We start from the raw sequence: 21,502 nt of genomic DNA, 5'->3' as shown, positions 1-21,502 counted from the left end.
AGCACAGTAATACAACAAGAATTTTCAAGGGAATAGCTCAGAAGGCAACTAAACAATAACTGCTAATGTTTGTTGAGCATTTATTAGGTATATATAATGAATTGTTTACATGTATTATCCTACTCTGATTAAATAAAATTCATATTTTATGGCATGATAAATATTTAAACATAGATTTTGTTTCCTCCACCCTCTTGGGCCTCTTTCTTCCTATTCAGTGTATATTGTGCATCTCCATTAACAAGACCTCCTTAGGAGATATTGCTGCTGCTGCTAAGTCGCTTCAGTCATGTCCGACTCTGTGTGACCCCATAGACGGCAGCCCACCAGGCTCCCCCGTCCCTGGGATTCTCCAGGCAAGAACACTGGAGTGGGCTGCCATTTCCTTCTCCAATGCATGAAAGTGAAAGTGAAGTCGCTCAGTCGTGACTGACTCTAATGACTTCATGGACTACAGCCTACCAGGCTCCTCCATCCCTGGGATTCTGCAGGCAAGAACACTGGAGTGGGTTGACATTTCCTTCTCCAATGTAAGAAAGTGAAAGTCAAAGTGAAGTCACTTAGTCGTGTTCGACTCTTCGCGACCCCATGGACTGCAGCCTACCAGGCTCCTCCGTCCATGGGATTTGCCAGGCAACAGTACTGGAGTGGGTTGTCATTGCCTTCTCCACCTTAGGAGATAACATTCCTTCTTAATCTCATAAGGGATCATGACTTGCTTTGTATATTGTCTCAAAAAATTGCCTAACTATGCTTTGACCTATAACAGTGGAACAGTCCTCAGAGCTTTCTGAAAGACTGTCTCCCAGGTTATAATCCACAGGTTGCCTTCAAAAAATTTTTTCATTTCTTTCTTATTTATATTAGCCAATACATTAGCTTATTATATTAAATCTAAACCACTGATTATTTTTTTTTTATTGACAACTCCTTACAAAAACTCATTATAACTTTATTGATGGGAATGCTGAGGCTCTGTTGTTAAACCTAAAAATGTATTACAGCAAAGCCAAGATTTGAAGTTCCATAGACTGATTTTGGAGAAGGCAATGGCACCCTACTCCAGTACTCTTGCCTGGAAAATCCCATGGACAGAAGAGCCTGGTGGGCTGCAGTCCATGGGGTCGCTAAGAGTAGGACACGACTGAGCGACTTCACTTTCACTTTCATGCATTGGAGAAGGAAATGGCAACCCACTCCAGCGTTCTTGCCTGGAGAATCCCAGGGACGGGGGAGCCTGGTGGGCTGCCGTCTATGGGGTCGCACAGAGTTGGACATGACTGAAGCGACTTAGCAGCAGCAGCAGCAGCAGACTGATTTTAGAGCTGATCTTAATCACTAAGGTACCATCCACATAGTGGCTTTGCTATGTCAATTTAGTAATTCACTGCCCCAAAATTAGTAATTTCCTTCTCTGTGATACTTTGATAGTCTAGTGAATTTTATCTTTGGAATTATAACTGTGTTGTCATTATTTGTTTAAAATTCTCTACTGATTTATGAGTATCCTGAAGGAAGCTATGTTTGCATACCAAAATAGGGAGATATGTATAGTAGATGTCAGATCATGCTTATGTGATTTCATAAAATGAGTTAGTATATTGGCTGATATAAAATTATATTTGAAATATATCTTCTTAATATCATGCCTCCTAAAAGGAGAAATGACACAATGAGTTAAAATATGGTTAGAATCAAGGACTAAAAGACCACCCCAATAGAAATTATATATACAATGTGTTTAAATTTCCTTATCTGAGGAACAAGAGGGCTGTTTTGTATGATTTCCTTTCTAGTTCTAATTTATAGGAATATGTTACACACAAAAAAATAAACTTACTGTTGTAAGTGATGTTAAAGCCACGTCCTGACATTGAGTGGTCAGCTTGAAATTCCAACCGTAGTATATGACTATTACTAGTAAGATGAGAAGGCACTTCAGCCCCAGTAAAGGTTCCAAGAACTGGGGAGTCTGGAGAGTCCCCGTCTTTAACAGCAAGGAAGTCAAACTGGGATTCCAGATCAAAGTCATTGAAAGAAAGGTGTATTCGACTTCCTGGATCAGAGATTATTGTCCAGATGCAATTTAAATTATTTCCATACCCTTCTGGATAATCAGGAGAAAGGACTGTTCCCATTGGTGCAGTAAAGTTAGAGAGGCAAGGAACTGTTAAAATAGGAAAATCATAAAATATAATAAATGTTCAAAAGTAATACAGTATCTAAATTTGCCATTGTTAATAATTACAATAATCAATTAGAAGTTTGAAAAAAATATTAAACAATGTAATCTGTTTTATAAAACAAAAAAAAATTGTTACTGTTTGCACATTATTAGGGAAGGCAACTAGTACCTTGAATTACTGTATGTTAAATATCCACAAAATCATAACTGGAGTAATAACAATTTATTTTGACATTTATCATGTCCATGTTAGAGTATGGTGCAAAATTTTAGTTTTTGTACTTCAAAAAATATTGGAGAAGAATATAGACATTTCCATAGAAAGCTCACAAAATGATTGAAAACAAACAAACAAAAATAATATGTAGGTACTAACATTACCAGGATGATACAACCTGAAGAAAACTTGAAATAAGGGTAATAACTAGGTGAACTTGATTCCTATCATGGGCATGGGATGCTCTGATAGCGTCTAACACAGATAAGGAGATGAATTAACACACGATAGTGGCTAACATTGGAAAGACAACTAAATAATAATTTTCATATCATAGTAAGGCTAGTCTTTATTTCCCTGCAGATTTTTTTTTAAACTTTGAAAAAATCTGATTTAAAGGTTCACACAGAAAAGTTAGAAAGCAGAGGAAGGATAAGAAAAAATGATCTATCACACAGAGGAAATCATAGTTTAAAAAAGTATTATATTTTTCCAGTGTTTCTTCTTACATATTTTTAAACAAAATTGAATTTATATGATTTTGTACCATACTTTATTGACAAAGGATATGAACTTTGGCCCTCAGAATATTTTGCTAAATTCTTATATATAAAAGTTGTATTATCCTATGCTTAAATATAACAAAAATGTATTAGATAGTGCAACACCCCTACAAGCATGAATACTGTTATTATCTGACCTTTTTATTTAATAAGAAGAATGATATCACAGTGTTTTAATTAGCACTGCTTTGCCTTCTAGTAAAGTTGAAGATTCTATCAGCATGATCGAAAGCTTAATAGTATTTCAAAACACTTTACTTCAAGATCTTTAAATCTAGGTATTCTTCCAAGAAGATAATCTTTGTCTAATATTGCAAAACCTATTAATGTAGTGTATTACATCAACAATGGAAATATTTTAAATCATTTTAGTAGATGCTAATATTGTGTTTAATAGACTAATTTTAAATAATGCTGACTAGATCAAACTTTAAGAAAATCTAGAGAACACTTTACACAATTTTAAAAAGAATTAACCCCTGAATTCTGATATGTGATAAATATGTAACAAGTAATAATTTCCTTTTTTAACCAACAATAGCTAATTTGAAAATGCAATTGAAAGATAGTTTATGAAGAAAAATAAAGTTATAAAGTACAGGACTATAAAAGGTAAAGACTAGAAATAGTCCTTACAAAAATATGAATAACTCATACAAAGAAAATTATAAACTTGTTGAGAACAGGAAATTTTACAAGGAAAAAAGAGGTGCCATGGATGCCATGTTCCTGAATGAGAAAACATTAAATGTATAAATTATATAGAAATTGCTTTTAAATTTCAATCAAAATCCTAACATAATCTCTTTAGAAACTTGATCTAATGTGTTGGCACACAACTTGTCAAAAAATAACAAGGCAAGAATAGATGTGAGAATTTTTATAAGCAAAGTAGCTAATAAGCATAATATTAAGTCATTACCATAAAATTAGCATGACATTCATAGATATATAACACTAGATCAAAAGAAGTTACATAAGAAATGCATTTGATATAATTAAGTGTTTAAAGTATTGTATCGTGTGTGTGCTCACTCAGTTGTGTCCAACTCTTTGCGACTCCATGACCAGGTTCCTCTGTCCATGGAATTTCCCAGACAAGAATACTAGAATAGGTTGCCATTTGCTTTTCCAAAGGATCCTTCTGTCCCAGGGATTGAACCCATGTCTCTTGCACCTCCTACATTAGCAGGGGGATTCTTTACCTGGGAAGCCTAAAGTATTGTGTAGGCATCTACTTAATCTGATAAGGGAGATTAGCATGGTAGATTTGGTCAGTCTTCCCTCATATATTTATAGCTTCCCTTGTAGTTCAGTCGGTAAAGAATCCGCCTGCAATGCAGGAGACCCAGGTTCAATTCCTGGATCGGGGAAATCCCATGGCGAAGGAACTAGCAACCCACTCCAGTATTCTTGCCTGGAGAATCCCATGAAGAGGGGAGCCTGGCAGGTTACAGTTCATGGGGTCACAAGAGTCAGACAGGACTTAGCAACTAAACATCACCACCCTCAAATGTAGATCATTAAATCAGAGATTAGGAAACTAAGGTCTGTGGGCCAAATCTAGCCTGAATTCTACCTTTTCAAATGAAATTTTATTTGACTGTAATCCTGTACTTTCATTTTCCTATTGTCCATGAATGCATTTCCTGCTACACTGACAGAGTTTAGTTGCAAAAGGGACCCACATAACTTATAAAAGCAAAAGTGTTTAAGAGTTCTCATATGTTCGTTAGACATCTGTGTTTATTAGAAATTTATTTATCACCTTTAAAAAATGCAATATAAATTTCTACATAATATTTTTCAAATATTAGGAAATATTTGGCTTATATTCACTTAAAAAGTTCTCAGTACATGTTTAAAGATGCTAAAGAATTTTAAAATGTTAAATAAATCAACATTTCCAGTAAAGGAAAACGTGTGTTTTGCAGCACAAATTAAAATTTAGATAAAATGCAGGTGTTGAAAAGTGCTAAATTTTTTAATGTCAGTTATATTTTGAAGTATGTGCTAATGCCCTTGTAGGGAATAAAGGATTTCACAAATGAAAAGCATTATCATTACAAGAGTTGGATACAGATAAAAAACAAGAAAAATTTAAAATCATTTTAAAACAAGAAAATTATTTTTACTTTCATGTTATGAGCTTATATGTTACCATTTGTATTGAAAACTAAAATCCAAGTTTTCAATTATTGCATTCACACCTGGTAAGCTGTATTTGTTGGTAATGAAGACAGATCTTAATTTAACCTAAAAGTACATCAACAGATAAAACAAATTATATTTTTGCTTCAGTTAAATTGAAATGCTTCAATGTATTTGAAGAAATACATTATTTTAATCCAAGCATATTATAGGCCATAAACATTAATGAATTTTATTCTGTGCAATATAAATAAATGACACTTAACCATGCATTAGTGTGAGCATCTACAAGCAAAATTAAGTTAATGCATTATACATAGAATATAACCTTTAAATATTTTTAAGTGTTCCTGATTGCAAATAAGCATGTACTATCTCATTAAAAATAAATGAGTCTATTAGAATTAGCTCAGATATATAATTTCCATAAGAAGTATGCTATCTATAAAGTATAAAATGCCACCAATAAAGTGTTATGAGAACATATGGAAAATATACTTTGCAATTACCAAATGAACTATGTTGACTTTATTTAAATCTGCAAAGAAATTTATAGTTTGGCATAAGCACACTTGTTAAAGAGAGTACCAAAAAGTGCTACTCGTTCAAAAATAATTACACGGTTCCAGTTCTTTGCAATTAATTACAAAAGCAATTATATGCAAGGACAGGGTAACATATGCTATCTGGAAGCAAAGCATTTGGTACTCACAGATACAGATGGGTATGTTTGCAGACCATTGGTTATTCTCTTGACAAACAATGGATTTCTCTCCAATTAATTCAAATCCAAACTGGCATTCGAACCTTAAAACATCACGGTTAGAAAATCCATCACCTTCCCTAATTCCATATAAGGGTGTACCAGGATCACCACAACTTTCTTTTTCAATTTCTGTAACAATAGATGATATGTCAGATTTCAAGGGTTTCAGACATACGATATCCATATAGTCAATTTAGAGACATACATTCTCTATAGTCAGGATATTTCAGAGCAAAAGATGAAAATGTTCTCCCAGTCTTAATCTTCTTTTGCTATGGTTATGATGTAATTATCTTTAGGGAACACTTAGTATTTTTCTCTCACTTTGAAAACAGGGAATCAAAGGTCTTCAGAGCTTATGTGGTTGTTCCTAACAGAACAATTATGAACAATATCCAGATTTTCTGTCTATGCTATATACATATAGTACACATAATTACATACATATGTGTTTTCCCCAAATTTCAAAAACTTTTCTTAGTTTTGTAACCTGTACATGGTACAGGAAATTGTTTGATTGAAACTAGAACACAGGGTAACATCCTCTGCCTCTGTGCTCCTAGAACAGTCAGTGAATTCCTTCCACACAGTATCTGCCACTCTCCCTAGTACTTGTTGGTTGAATTACCTTCCCCAACTAGACCCCTTGTAAAGCTCCTTAGAGCAGAGGTCAATTTAGTATTCCTGATTATCCTGATACATTTCTCAACAAATGTTTTTTGGGTGAATTCAATTGAAGGAGTTTGAAAGAAAAAATTCTCTTCAGAGCACATCAAAACACGCTTTCAACATGTGCTCAGTTCAGTTCAGTCACTCAGTCATGTCCAACTCTTTCTGACCCCATGAACCACAGCACACCAGGCCTCTTTGTCCATCACCAACTCCCGGAGTCCACCCAAACCTATGTCCATCGAGTCAGTGATGCCATCCAACCATCTCATCCTCTGTCGTCCCCTTCTCCTCCTGCCTTCAATCTTTCCCAGCATCAGGGTCTTTTCAAATGAGTCAGCTCTTCGCATGAGGTGGCCAAAGTACTGGAGTTTCACCTTCAACGTCAGTCCTTTCAATGAACACCCAGGACTGATCTCCTTTAGGATAGACTGGTTGGATTTCCTTGCAGTCCAAGGGACTCTCAAGAGTCATCTCCAACACCACGGTTCAAAAGCATCAATTCTTTGGCACTCAGCTTTCTTTATAGTCCAACTCTCACATCCATACATAATCACTGGAAAAGCCATAGCCTTGACTAGACGGACCTTTGATGGTAAACTAATGCTTTTTAATATACTGTCTAGGTTGCTCATAACTTTCCTTCCAAGGAGTAAGCGTCTTTCAATTTCATGGCTGCAATCACCATCTGCAGTGATTTTGGAGCCCCCCAAAATAAAGTCTGACACTGTTTCCACTGTTTCCCCATCTATTTCCCATGAAGTGACGGGACCAGATGCCATGATCTTAGTTTTCTGAATGTTGAGCTTTAAGCCAATTTTTTCTTTTTTTATTTTTTTAATATTTTTTAAATTTTATTTTATTTAACTTTACAATATTGTATTGGTTTTGCCATATATCAAAATGAGTCTGCCACAGGTATACATGTGTTCCCCATCCTGAACCCTCCTCCCTCCTCCCTCCCCATAGCATCCCTCTGGGTCGTCCCAGTGCACCAGCCCCAAGCATCCAGTATCATGCATCGAACCTGGACTGGCGACTCGTTTCATATATGATATTATACATATTTCAATGCCATTCTCCCAAATCATCCCACCCTCACCCTCTCCCACAGAGTCCAAAAGGCTGTTCTATACATCAGTGTCTTTTTTGCTGTCTCATACACAGGGTTATTGTTACCATCTTTCTAATTCCATATATATGCGTTAGTATACTGTATTGGTGTTTTTCTTTCTGGCTTACTTCACTCTGTATAATAGGCTCCAGTTTCATCCACCTCATTAGAACTGATTCAAATGTATTCTTTTTAATGGCTGAGTAATACTCCATTGTGTATATGTACCACAGCTTTTTTATCCATTCATCTGCTGATGGACATCTAGGTTGCTTCCATGTCCTGGCTATTATAAACAGTGCTGTGATGAACATCGGGGTACATGTGTCTCTTTCAATTCTGGTTTCCTCAGTGTGTATGCCCAGGAGTGGGATTGCTGGATCATAAGGCAGTTCTTTTTCACTCTCCTCTTTCACTTTCCTCAAGAGGCTCTTTAGTTCTTCTTCACTTTCTGCCATAAGGGTGATGTCATCTGCATATCTGAGGTTATTGATATTTCTCCCTGCATCAGGGTCTTTTCATGTGCTCAAGGAAACTTAAGATATCTGGGACTTTCATTGTGGAGTTACGAGGCCAGGTGTAGGTTATTGTGGTGATTGTTTTGGTTTTTAGTTACATGAGGTAACATTAACATAGCCATCCTCAAACAACACCCAGAAATTAACAATTAAATTAAAAAAAAAAAAACTTTGAGATAAAGTTATGATCTCTCTTGACACTCCAATGATCACACACTCCTGGTTCTTCTGTAATCAACCAGTACCAACTTGTCATGCATCTTTCCAGTTCTTTCCCCATGCTTTTACAATTAGACACACACATATAAAATACATATTATTATAAGCATCCATATTTTCATAAATATAAAATTCTCTTCACAAAATCTATGGAGTGTTGCTTTGTGTAAGTATTGTAACTTATACTGCAGTACACTCTCAGCATATTCTATAACATGTTGCTTTTTAATCAAACAATAATTTTGGAGATATTTTTGAATGCCCTTGTATCCTTAGCAGAAAACATAGATAGTTATTGCGATTTCTTTAATACACTGGATTTGATTTGATATTTATTTCTTTCTGTGTCATAGTGACATTGGTCCTTTGGTCTAAATTTTTTGTTGTGCTGTTTCTATATAGACTTCATATCGAAGAAAGATTAGCAATTTCCAGCATTCATTAGTCTTTTAGGCTAGGTTGTATAACAAGAAAATGATACCTAAGTGTTAGAATTTGCCAAAAAAATAAGCTGAGTGAGTCTGGCATAATTTTGAGGTAGATATCTGACCAGTGTTTCAATATCTTCTAAGGTTATTTCCCTATTAAAAAACATTGCGGAGGATTTAACAACATAAAATCACACACACACACACACACACACTCATATGTTAGAGAAGTGAAATTTTCCAAAATTTCCAAGTTGATAGTTTAGTAGGGATAGAATTGTGTTATGTAATCTTTAAATATATCTTTATAAAGATAAATTATTAATTTTCTTACTCCTAATGCAAGTTATTTGTGATTAGTCTTCCAGTTTTCTTTTCTTCATATTTACAAAACATTGTCAAATTTACTAGTCTACTCAAACTTCAACTCTTTTGCATTATTTTGTTATTCTTTCTCCACCTTCTTAAGCTTAAGTTTTAGGATTTGTTTCTATATTAGTTTATTTTCAGCCTCTCTTGTTTCCTTAAAAATATGCTTTTTAGTCTATAAATTTTCTTCAGAGTACTGTTTTTGTATTTAGAGCTTTTGTTGCTGTTGTTCACTTCTAAATAGTTTATAGTTTTCATCTTTATTTCCTCTTTGAATCATAAATAGTTTCAAAGTGCTTTTAAATTTATGGGTCTAGGCTATCATTTTGTTGCTGACTTCTAGTGTTATTGCTTTAATAATCAGTATACGTATATCCAGCTCTCACAGTAAAATATATTCACTAAAATATATTCAGAAAAATATATTCAGTTCAATTTGATATATTTGTCAAATTGAAATAACTTATGTTGTTAATTATCTTTTGTCTACCCTCTCCAACAATTTTTTAAATAACTGTTAAAATTCTAAATAAAGTATGAATTTTTCCAGGTTTATTTGTAGTTCAATCAAGCTCACTTACATAGTTCACATCACATTGAGTCATTCAATTTATTCAGCAAATATCTGAGGACCTATGATATGCTAGATTCTCTTCTAGGTACTATATGGGATAGATAAATGAATAAACATAATAATTCCTGCTTCTTAATAGTGTATATTCCACTGGAAGTTCACAAATAATAATAAATAAAAGTCTTATTTTAGAAGGTGATATGTGCTATGGGGGTGGTGCACTTTTATTTATACTTAAAATATGTTGCAATTTCTTGAATATTTAATGATTTATTACCATTTATTGTTTCATAATCTATTACTTTTGTCATGAACATGATTTCCCCCTTTATTTTTATGAGGATATCTAGTACAGTCATTTCAATTAAAAAAATGTTTTTTATCTGTTTCTTTGGGTATAAGCAGAAATCTGCTTCAAGTGTAGCAGACTAAAGTTTCTTCTGAAGCAGTATATTTGACAATGTATTTGATGAATCATAGTGACTGCAGCCATGAAATTAAAAGACGCTTACTCCTTGGAAGGAAAGTTATGACCACCCTAGATAGCATATTCAAAAGCAGAGACATTACTTTGCCAACAAAGGTCCGTCTAGTCAAGGCTATGGTTTTTCCAGTGGTCATATATGGATGTGAGAGTTGGACTGTGAAGAAGGCTAAGCGCCAAAGAATTGATGCTTTTGAACTGTGGTGTTGGATAAGACTCTTGAGAGTCCCTTGGACTGCAAGGAGATCCAACCAGTCCATTCCAAAGGAGATCAGCCCTGGGGTTTCTTTGGAATGATGCTAAAGCTGAAACTCCAGTACTTTGGCCACCTCATGAGAAGAGTTGACTCATTGGATAAGACTCTGATGCTGGGAGGGATTGGGGGCAGGAGGAGAAAGGGACGGCAGAGGATGAGATGGCGGGATGGCATCACCGAGTCGATGGACGTGATTTTGAGTGAACTCCGAGAGTTGGTGATGGACAGGGAGGCCTGGCGTGCTGCGATTCATGGGGTCGCAAAGAGTAGGACACGACTGAGTGACTAAACTGAACTGAATGGTTGTCAAGCCTACGATGACAAGTGCAGGGGGCGATTATTTGAAGGGAAGACCAAAACTGCTGATTTTGAATGAGTGGTCAAATAACTGTTTTTATTGGCTTGCTTCTGTAAACTTCAAGCTTATTTCTTCTAATGTCGGAATCATGTCATATTTCTAGGTATAAATTATCTCCTCTGGTAATCCACGGTGCAGTCCACTTTTATGCTTCACTCTGAGTTGGGGATCCCTCCCTCTTGATAACTACATTTGACTCCATTTTATATCTGGACATTTTGCTCTGGAGCCAAAATATTTTCTTCTGTAGCGATTACTCAGTTTCTCAAGATTATCAGTGGCCTTTTCTCTGGAGGTTTCTGGTCCCAATGAATGATGGCTTCTTAGGCAGAAAGTGTAACAGCAGCAGCCCATAGAGGCACTGGTTTATGAAATTCTCAGCTTGTCTCTATATTCCATATATATATATGCTTATTTATATTTATGGTTCTCAGAAATCCCCAATAGCCTTACAATAACTGAAAGTTTCTCTTCTTAAGCACCAGATTTTTGGTTTTTTTAAAAAATATGTTTTATATCATCTTTGGGCTAGCAATGAGAATAGGTGCTTACTCTACTGTACTATTTTGAAACTATTTTTTCTTTGCTCCTTTAAAACAATAATATACTTTCAAATGAAGATATAATATTGAAGTTGCAATATTCTCTTAGACTGAGAAACAACATACAATAAGAAAAAACAACATACAATAAAAAAAAAAAAAAAAACAAAAAAACCCTGATAGCTCAGTTGGTAAAGAATCTGCCTGAAATGCAGGAGACCCTGTTTCAATTCCTGGGTCAGGAAGATCCACTGGAGAAGGGATAGGCTACCCACTCCAGTTTTCTGGCCTCGGGACTGTATAGTCCATGGGGTCCCAAAGAGTTGGACACAACTGAGCAACTTTCACTTTTTTTCACTTATTTTATATCATTGCCTTTGAAATTATTTTCTATCGAGGCAAGACTAATATCTGAATAAATAATTCATATACAACAGATGAGTGTTATAATAGAGTTTTGCACAAAAATCAGTTATTAATAATAGTAACTACCATTTATTTTACATAGAAATTATACTGATATTATGAAAAAATCTTTTTAAAATATTTAATACTCATAACAAATATATAATGGAACTATTATCATCTCTACTGATAAAAAAAAAAAATCAGAGAAGTTAAGTAATGCTCAGAGAAATAATGCTGCAGACTGAATATTTTTGTCTACCTCTAACTTCATATAGTGAAATATAATCCCCAATGTGATGATATTTTGAGGTGGAGTCTTTGGAAGGTGATAAGGTCATGAGGGTGGAGCCTTCATAAATAGCATTTCTGCCCTTATAAAAGAAAGAATTCACAAAGGTCCCTTACCTATCTAGCCATGTGAGGACACAGGAAAAAAATCAGCCATCTGTGAACCAGGAAATGGGCTCTTATCAAACACTGAATTTCCCAGCATCTTGATCTTAGACTTAGTTTTCATACTTGTTTATAAGCCACCCAGTCTGCAGTATTTTTTGTAATAACAGTAAAAACAGATAAGATATAGATATTAACTTGCCCAATTTCACAAGATCAATAGCAGAGTTTAGGTCTGTCTGAGTCTATAGCCATAATCCCCAAGCTATTGCAAAGAAAATTTCATTCATTAATTACCCATTTATGAAACATTTGTTTAGTTTCTAATATGTATCAAAAATAAGACTAGGCACTAGGAATATGAAGACAAATAAGATGTAGCTTATGTCCTTAAATGAGGGCAAAAGGAGGTACAGTAAAGGCCCCTTGAATTGGAGGTTGACAAATAGATAGAAGTTTCAGAGCAGAGGTGAACCTGAAACTATCTTACAGCTATTTTACTATGTGAACTGGGGAAGAATAAGGGAGGAAAGGTTTCCTAGGTGGAAAAAGAAGAGAAGTATTAGAGAAGATAAAGTTTTTTCTCTTTCTTTAGATGGGGTGACTTGGTGTTAGGAGTCTGTCTGAGTTCTTTCAAGATATTATAAGAGAATGTTGTTGTTTAGGTGCCATGTCATGTTCGACACTTTTGCTACCCCATGGACTGTAGCCTGCCATGTTCCTCTGTCCATGGGATTCTCCAGGCAAGAAAACTGCAGTGGGTTGCCATGGCTTGTAAACAACAGAAATTTGTTTCTCATAGTTCTGAAAGTTGAAAAGTCCAAGATCAAGGTGTCAGTAGATTCGGTATCTGGACAGGGCTCATTTTCCAGATTCACCAGTATCTTCTTGCTGTGTCCTCACATGGTAGAAAGGGCTAGGGAGCTCCTAGGGTACTAATTCCATTTATCAGGCACCCACTCTCATCACTTAGTCACCTCCTAAAGGCCCATAAACAGATATCATCCATCACATTGGGGATTAGGTTTCAATACGTAAATTTTAGAAACACAAATATTCATCCTATAGCAGAGACAGTGATAGTGGCAACAAGAGTTGAGGAGATAGTGAGGTTAAGTAAGTGATAATGGGGCTAGAGGCCAAACAAGTAGAAGCAAGGCCAAGGAAGCAGCCAGTAAAGTTGTAAGATCAGGTACATATGAGGGGACTGTGCAAATCATGAATGTATTGAGGATAAGGATAGCTAGACTTCTCACTATCCAGAAGGGGATGTAGAAAATTGGAAGGCTACAAAGGATTCTGAGTGGCTGAACTAAAATTGGAGAAACTGATGTTAATTCATGTTTAAAATATAGATATACACAAATAGAGATGAGTGTGCCTGTATTATATCAAACATCACACACATGCACATATATGCATGCACAGATCTTGTCTAGCCCTATCCACTGAGACTCCTAATAACAATAAGTACTTATAGCTTCAAGGACATGATTGCTCACATCCTGGTGTCTGAATACTATTCTTTACTAAAGGAAATCAGGAAACTGCTTCCAGCAGTGGTCAAGGAAACATAAAGGACAAAACTGGAACACCTTGTGTAAAAAGAAATGTTTAAAGAATGATGGGGACATATTGAAAAGACATGCAGGCCAGCCTGAAGGAACTACACTGGCCATTCTAGGGCAGCTTAATCAGTTGTGTCAGCCCCCTACAAGTTTGAGGCATGGAACAACCATTGGTATAGTCACCTTTATTTTGTTTATTGCAGCAAAACTGTAGTAGCTCCAGGATCCAGATTTGACCCCACAAAATTGCCAGAAACTTCGTCTTCCTCAACAGGTTCTCTAAGGTGCTAAAGTGCCACTTGTAACTGTGGACAATTTAATGTCTGAGAGATGAACTTTGACTACCAAGAAAAAATATGGGAAGGAGAACAGAAGAAATATTGCTCATCTGTCTTCTCCCAAAACAGGTGGTTTGAAACCACAGCTGGTTCATGAGGTCCACATGGCCAATACACTGTGTTTTTCTTGAGGCTGTGGCTATTCAGTACCTTACTATTTTATATTTGATCCCCCTAATTCCCTGTTATATCTCTTTTTTCCCTTCATTTCTATTGTCTTGGAATTGTACTCTGCCCTCCTCACATAAAGTTTTAGTCTATAAGCTTCATCACAGCCTTTGTTTTCTAGGGACTCAAAGCTAAGATGGGGCTTCCCAGATGGTGTTAGCAGTAAAGAACCGACCTGCCAGTGCAGGAGACATAAGAAAAGTGAGTTCAATCACTGGATTGGGAAGATCCCCTGGAGGAGGGTATGGCAACCTACTCAAGTATCCTTGCCTGGAGAATACCATGGACAGAGGAACCTGGTGGACTACCACCCATAGAATTGCACAAAATCAGACACTACTGAAGTGACATTGCACACATGTATGCAAAGCTTTAATAAGTAACTTAAAACTGGCAGTCAGTAAAGAAAGTAAGGGATTAGGCTATCTAAAGCTCCCAGGAAATAAGATTATTAGTTCCTGTTATTGAGAGATTATAATTTGACAGCTGCTGCTGCTGCTGCTAAGTCGCTTCAGTCATGTCCGACTCTGTGCGACCCCACAGACGGCAGCCCACCAGGCTCCCCCCGTCCCTGGGATTCTCCAGGCAAGAACACTGGAGTGGGTTGCCATTTCCTTCTCCAATGCAGGGAAGTGAAAAGTGAAAGTGAAGTTGCTCAGTCGTGTCCGACTTTACAGACCCCATGGGCTGCAGCCTACCAGGCTCCTCTGTCCATGGGAGTTTCCAGGCAAGAGTACTGGAGTAGGGTGCCATTGCCTTCTCCATAATTTGACAGGATATTTGCTAAATACTTATCTGCTTTAACTCATGTATCACTTATTATAACACTGAGAGGAAGACCCTATTTATTCTACCTTAATGGGTGAAAAAACAAGGTTCTGAGAAGCTGACCAAGGTCAGATACGTAGAAATAGTTCAAGTCAAGTAAGTTTCCACTCAACATCTACCTGACTCCAATGACCATATGCTGCCATTGTTCAATACTGCTTGAGAGAAAGGATGGAGAGAATACTGTTAGCCAGGCACTGGAATAACTAAGGAAAGAAAATTGCTTCCAGGACTGGAACAGGAAAAAAAAGATGCAACATTAATTTTAAAAGAGGTTCTTGTCTTGAATATTTCAACACACCAAATCACCTTTATGGCACCAGGGTAATTTATAAACTATCCATATCTCTTCAAATTCTGTACTATGGGAGTCCTCGTGTTTTAAACCTTTCCTGTCTCTTCCTTTTGGTCTGCAACCATTTTCCTACTAACTACTTAAGTGTCAGGCATGTCAGGATATTTTCACATCAACATGTGCTTAGGCAAGATGTCTCAGCCAGGACAGAAGAAACATCCCAGTGAGTAACACCTGGGGAAATTCCTATGCATCTTTTAAGGTCTAACTATACTTCTTTCTGGTCATAGCAAACACCCTCTTCCAACAACACAAGAGAAGACTCTACACATGGACATCACCAGATGGTCAACACTGAAATCAGATTGATTACATTTTTTGCAGCCAAAGATGGAGAAGCTCTATACAGTCAACAAAAACAAGACAAGGAGCTGACTGTGGCTCAGATCATGAACTCCTTATTGCCAAATTCAGACTTAAATTGAAGAAAGTAGGGAAAACCACTAGAACATTCAGGTATGACCTAAATCAAATCCCTTAGGATTATACAGTAGAAGTGAGAAATAAATTTAAGGTCCTAGATCTGATAGATAGACTGCCTGATGAACTATGGACTGAGGTTTGTACATTGTACAGGAGACAGGTATCAAGACCATCCCCAAGAAAAGAAATGCAAGAAAGCAAAATGGCTGTCTGGAGAGGCCTTACAAATAGCTGTGAAAAGAAGAGAAGTGAAGAGCAAAGGAGAAAAGGAAAGATATAAGCATCTGATTGCAGGGTTCCAAAGAATAGCAAGAAGAGATAAGAAAGCCGTCCTCAGCAATCAATGCAAAGAGATAGAGGAAAACAACAGAATGGAAAAGACTAGAGATCTCTTCAAGAAAATTAGAGATACCAAGGGAATATTTCATGCAAAGATGGGCTCGATAAAGGACAGAAATGGTATGGACCTAACAGAAGCAGAAGATATTAAGAAGAGGTGGCAAGAATGCACAGAAGTGTACAAAAAAGATCTTCACGACCCAGATAATCACGATGGTGTGATCACTCACCTAGAGCCAGACATCCTGGAATGTGAAGTCAAGTGGGCCTTATAAAGCTAGTATAGGTGATGGAATTCCAGTTGAGCTATTTCAAATCCTGAAAGATGATGGTGTGAAAGTTTTGCACTCAATATGCCAGCAAATTTGGAAAACTCAGCAGTGGCCACAGGACTGGAAAAGGTCAGTTTTTATTCCAATCGCAAAGAAAGGCAATGCCAAAGAATGCTCAAACTACCACACAATTGTACTCATCTCACACGCTAGTGAAGTAATGCTCAAAATTCTCCAAGCCAGGCTTCAGCAATATGTGAACCGTGAACTTCTATTTGTTCAAGCTGGTTTTAGAAAAGGCAGAGGAACAAGAGATCAAATTGCCAACATTTGCTGGATCATGGAAAAAGCAAGAGAGTTCCAGAAAAACATCTATTTCTGCATTATTGACTATGCCAAAGGCTTTGACTGTGTGGATCACAATAAACTGAGGAAAATTCTGAAAGAGATGGGAATACCAGATCACCTGACCTGCCTCTTGAGAAAACAATATGCAGGTCAGGAAGCAATAGTGAGAACTGGCCATGGAACAACAGACTGGTTCCAAATAGGAAAAGGAGTACATCAAGGCTGTATATTGTCACCCTGCTTATTTAAATTATATGCAGAGTACATCATGAGAAATGCTGGGCTGGAAGAAGCAAAAGCTGGAATCAAGATTGCTGGGAGAAATATCAATAACCTCAGATATGCAGATGACAGCACCCTTATGGCAGAAAGTGGAGGGGAACTAAAAAGCCACTTGATGAAAGTGAAAGAGGAGAGTGAAAAAGTTGGTTTAAAGCTCAACATTCAGAATACTAAGATCATGGCATCTGGTCCCATCACTTCATGGGAAACAGATGGAGAAATAGTGGAAACAGAGTCAGACTTTATTTTTTGGGACTCCAAAATCAACTGCAGATGGTGATTGCAGCCATGAAATTAAAAGACGCTTACTCCTTGGAAGAAAAGTTATGACCAACCTAGATAGCATATTCAAAAGCAGAGACATTACTTTGCCAACAAAGGTTCGTCTACCCAAAGCTATGGTTTTTCCTGTGGTCATGTATGGATGTGAGAGTTGGACTGTGAAGAAGGGTGAGCGCTGAAGAATTGATGCTTTTGAATTGTGGTGTTGGAGAAGACTCTTGAGAGTCCCTTGGACTGCAAGGAGATCCAACCAGTCCATTCGGAAGGAGATCCGCCCTGAGATTTCTTTGGAAGGAATGATGCTAAAGCTGAAGCTCCAGTATTTTGGCCACCTCATGCAAAGAGTTGACTCATTGGAAAAGGCTCTGATGCCGGGAGGGATTGGGGGCAGGAGGAGAAGGGGACAACAGAGGATGAGGTGGCTGGATGGCATCACTGTCTAGATTGATGTGAGTCTGAGTGAACTCCGGGAGTTGGTGATGGACAGGGAGGCCTGGCGTGCTACGATTCATGGGGTTGAAAGAGTTGGACACAACTGAGCAACTGAACTGAACTGAACTGATACCTCTTTCATCTCTTTCAGAATCTTCCACAGTTTATTGTGATCCACGCAGTCAAAGGTGTTGGCATACTCAGTAAAGCAGAAACAGATGTTTTTCTGGAACTCTCTTCCTTTTTCCATGATCCAGCAGATGTTGGCAACTTGATCTCTGGTTCCTCTGCCTTTTCTAAAACCAGCTTGAACATCTGGAAGTTCACAGTACACGTATTGATGAAGCCTGGCTTGGAGAATTTTGAGCATCACTTTACTAGTGTGTGAGATGAGTGCAATTGTGTGGTAGTTTGAGCATAATTTGGCATTGCATTTCTTTGGGATTGGAGTGAAAACTGACCTTTTCCAGTCCTGTGGCCACTGCTGAGTTTTCCAAATTTGCTGCCATATTGACTGCAGTACTTTCAGAGCATCATCTTTCAGGTTTTGAAATATCTCAACTGGAATTCCATCACCTCCACTAGCTTTGTTCATTGTGATGCTTTCTAAGGCCCACTGGACTTCACATTCCATGATGTCTGGCTCTTTTTAGAAAAGGCCAAGGAACCAGAGATCAAATTGCTAATATCCTCTGGATCATCAAAAAATCACGAGAATTCAAGGAAAACATCTATTTCTGCTTTGTTGACTACGCCAAAGCCTTTGACTGTGTGTATTACAATAAACTGTGGAAAATTCTTCAAGAAATGGGAATACCAGACCACCCGACCTGCCTCTTGATAAACCTGTATGCAGGACAGAACGCAACAGTTAGAACTGGACATGGAACAATAGACTGGTTCCAAAAAGGAAAAGGAGTACATCAAGGCTGTATATTGTCACTCTGCTTATTTAACTTACATGCAGAGTACATCATGAGAAACACTGGGCTGGAAGAAGCACAAGCTGGAATCAAGATTGCCAGGAGAAATAACACTGACCTCAGATATGCAGATAATACCACCCTTATGGCAGAAAGTTAACATGACCTAAAAAGCTTCTTGATGAAAGTGAAAGAGGAGGGTGAAAATGTTGGCTTAAAGCTCAACATTCAGAAAACTAAGATCATGGCATCTGGTCCCATCACTTCATGGGAAATAGATGGAGAAAGTGTCAGACTTTATTTTTTGGGGGCTCCAAAATCACTGCAGATGGTGATTGGAGCCATGAATTAAAGGACACTTACTCCTTGGAAGGAAAGTTATGACCAACCTAGATAGCATATTAAAAAGCAGAGACAATACTTTGCCAACAAAGGTCCATCTTTTCAAAGTTATGGTTTTTCCAGTGGTCATGTATAGATGTGAGCATTGGACTGTGAAGAAATCTAAGCACTGAAGAATCGATGCTTTTGAACTGTGGTATTGGAGAAGACTCTTGAGAGTACCATGGACTGCAAGGAGGTCCAACCAGTCCATTCTAAAGGAGATCAGTCCTGGGTGTTCATTGGAAGGACTGAAATTCCAGTACATTGTCTCCTTCATGTGAAAGGTTGACTCACTGGAAAAGACTCTTATGCTGGAAGGGATTGGGGGCAGAAGGAGAAGGGGACACAGAGGATGAGATGGCTGGATGGCATCACGGACACAATGGACATGAGTTTGAGTGAACTCCAGGAATTGGTGATGGACCGGGAGGCCTGGCATGCTGAAATTCATGGGGTCGCAAAGAGTTGGACATGACTGAGTGATAGAACTGAATTGATGCGTCTTTCATAAAGATTGACCTGAGTTTGTAACTCTAGTCACTTGCTCCTTTCTTTGCAGTTCTATAGGCCAAAATCCACTGGATCATAGAAAAAGCTAGAGAATTCCAGAAAACAAAACAAAGCAAAAACATCTATTTCTGCTTCATTGACTATGTTAAAGCTGTTGATTCTGTGGATCACAAAAAACTGTAGAGAATTTTTAAATGGATGGGAATACCACAGCACCTTACCTGCTTCCTGAGAAACCTGTATTCAGGTCAAGAAGCAACAGTTAGAACAAAACATGGAACAACAGACTACTTCAATATTGTGAACGGATATGTCAAGGCTGTATATTGTCACCCTGCTTATTTAATTTTTATGCAGAGTACATCATGTGAAGTGCCAGGCTGGATGAAGCACAAGTTCGAATCAAAATTGCCAGAGAATGCACATATGCACATGGCACCAGCCTTATGACAGAAAGTGAAGAGGAACTAAAGAGCCTATTGATGAACATGAAAGAGGACAGTGAAAAAACTGGCTTAAGACTCACATTCAACAAAGGAAGATCATGCCATCAGGTCCCATCACTTCATGGCAAACAAATGGGGAAACAATGGGAACAGTCAAAGACTTTATTTTCTTGGGCTTCAAAATCATTGTAGATGGTTACTGCAGTCATGAAATTAAAAGATGCTTTCCCCTTGGAAGAAGCTCCTTGATAACATATTGAAAAGCAGAACCATTACTTTGCCAACAAATGTCCATATAGTCCAAGCTATGGTTTTTCCAGTAGTCATGTATGGATGTGAAAGTTGGACGTAAAGAAGGCTGAGCGCTGAAGAACTGATGCTTTTGAAGTGTGGTTTTGGAGAAGACTCTTGAGAGTCCCCTGGACAGCAAGGAGATCAAACCAGTCAATCCTAAAGCTAATCAGTCCTGATAATTCATTAGAAGGACTGACGCTAAAGCTGAAGCTCCAATACTTTGGCCACCTGATGTGCAGAGCTGACTCATTACAAAAGACCCTGATGTTGGGAAAGATTGAAGGCAGGATAAGAAGGGGACAACAGAAGATGAGATGGTTGGATGGCATCACTGACACAATGGACATGAATTTCAGCAAGCTCTGGGTGATGGTGAAGGACAGGGAAGGCTGGCATGCTACAATCCATGGGGTCGCAAAGAGTTGGACATGACTGAGAGACTGAACAACAACAGGCCTTAGGGATACTTACATCAATCATGTATTTTACTATAATTATTTACTCATTTGTCTCTTCCCATGATATTTTATCCATAACTTTGCATTTCAAGTGTCTGTATACATAGTGATGACAAACATTCATAACTCATTTATGTGTTAGGCAAAGTTCTAAGCATTTGTTACATTTAACCTTGACATGACCCTATGCAGACCCAATGAGGTAAGTAACTTGCCTAGAGTCACACACATTTTAAATAGTAAACCTATGATTTGAACTCAAATGGTATGGTTCCATGATACAAATTCTTAAGCATTATGCTTTTTCTCAAGACTAAAGGTCAAGAATGGTTGTGGAATATATAAAGAAAGAAGGAAGTTAATTAAAAATTAGTATATAAAAGTATATGGTCCTATCAGTAAACCATATAAGCAATTATAGATTCTCATAGTTATAGTGACCTATACTACAGGAAGTCACAGAATGACATATTACTGGTGTGACTTTGGAATAATTTAAATAGTTGTCTTATAATTATAGGAAATTTGTGCTGAATATTTTGTTTACCTCTCAAGAACCATTCTTCACCCTTTTCTTCCTTGAGTCTTACCTGTGTAGGGTGGGATAAAAGACTGACCCACATGGACCCAAGACAGAT

At 37.4% G+C, this 21,502-nt stretch overlaps 1 protein-coding gene across 2 annotated transcripts in view; it reads right to left on the bottom strand.

Annotated features, from left to right (window-relative positions):
- The window catches only part of CSMD3 (CUB and Sushi multiple domains 3), a 1,467,857-nt gene that overhangs the window by 521,715 nt on the left and 924,640 nt on the right, over positions 1 to 21,502 (bottom strand). For both annotated transcript variants that reach the window (XM_027561290.1, XM_027561291.1), the window contains 2 exons: positions 5,829 to 6,011; positions 1,841 to 2,167 (listed from right to left, as the gene is read on the bottom strand). In XM_027561290.1, coding sequence (XP_027417091.1) covers positions 1,841 to 2,167; positions 5,829 to 6,011 — 510 coding nt within the window. The remainder of the gene's footprint in view (positions 1 to 1,840; positions 2,168 to 5,828; positions 6,012 to 21,502) is intronic.

The sequence above is a fragment of the Bos indicus x Bos taurus genome, chromosome 14, assembly GCF_003369695.1.
Source record: "Bos indicus x Bos taurus breed Angus x Brahman F1 hybrid chromosome 14, Bos_hybrid_MaternalHap_v2.0, whole genome shotgun sequence".
Taxonomy (NCBI): Eukaryota; Metazoa; Chordata; class Mammalia; order Artiodactyla; family Bovidae; genus Bos; species Bos indicus x Bos taurus.
This window is presented reverse-complemented; position numbering and strand designations above follow the sequence as displayed.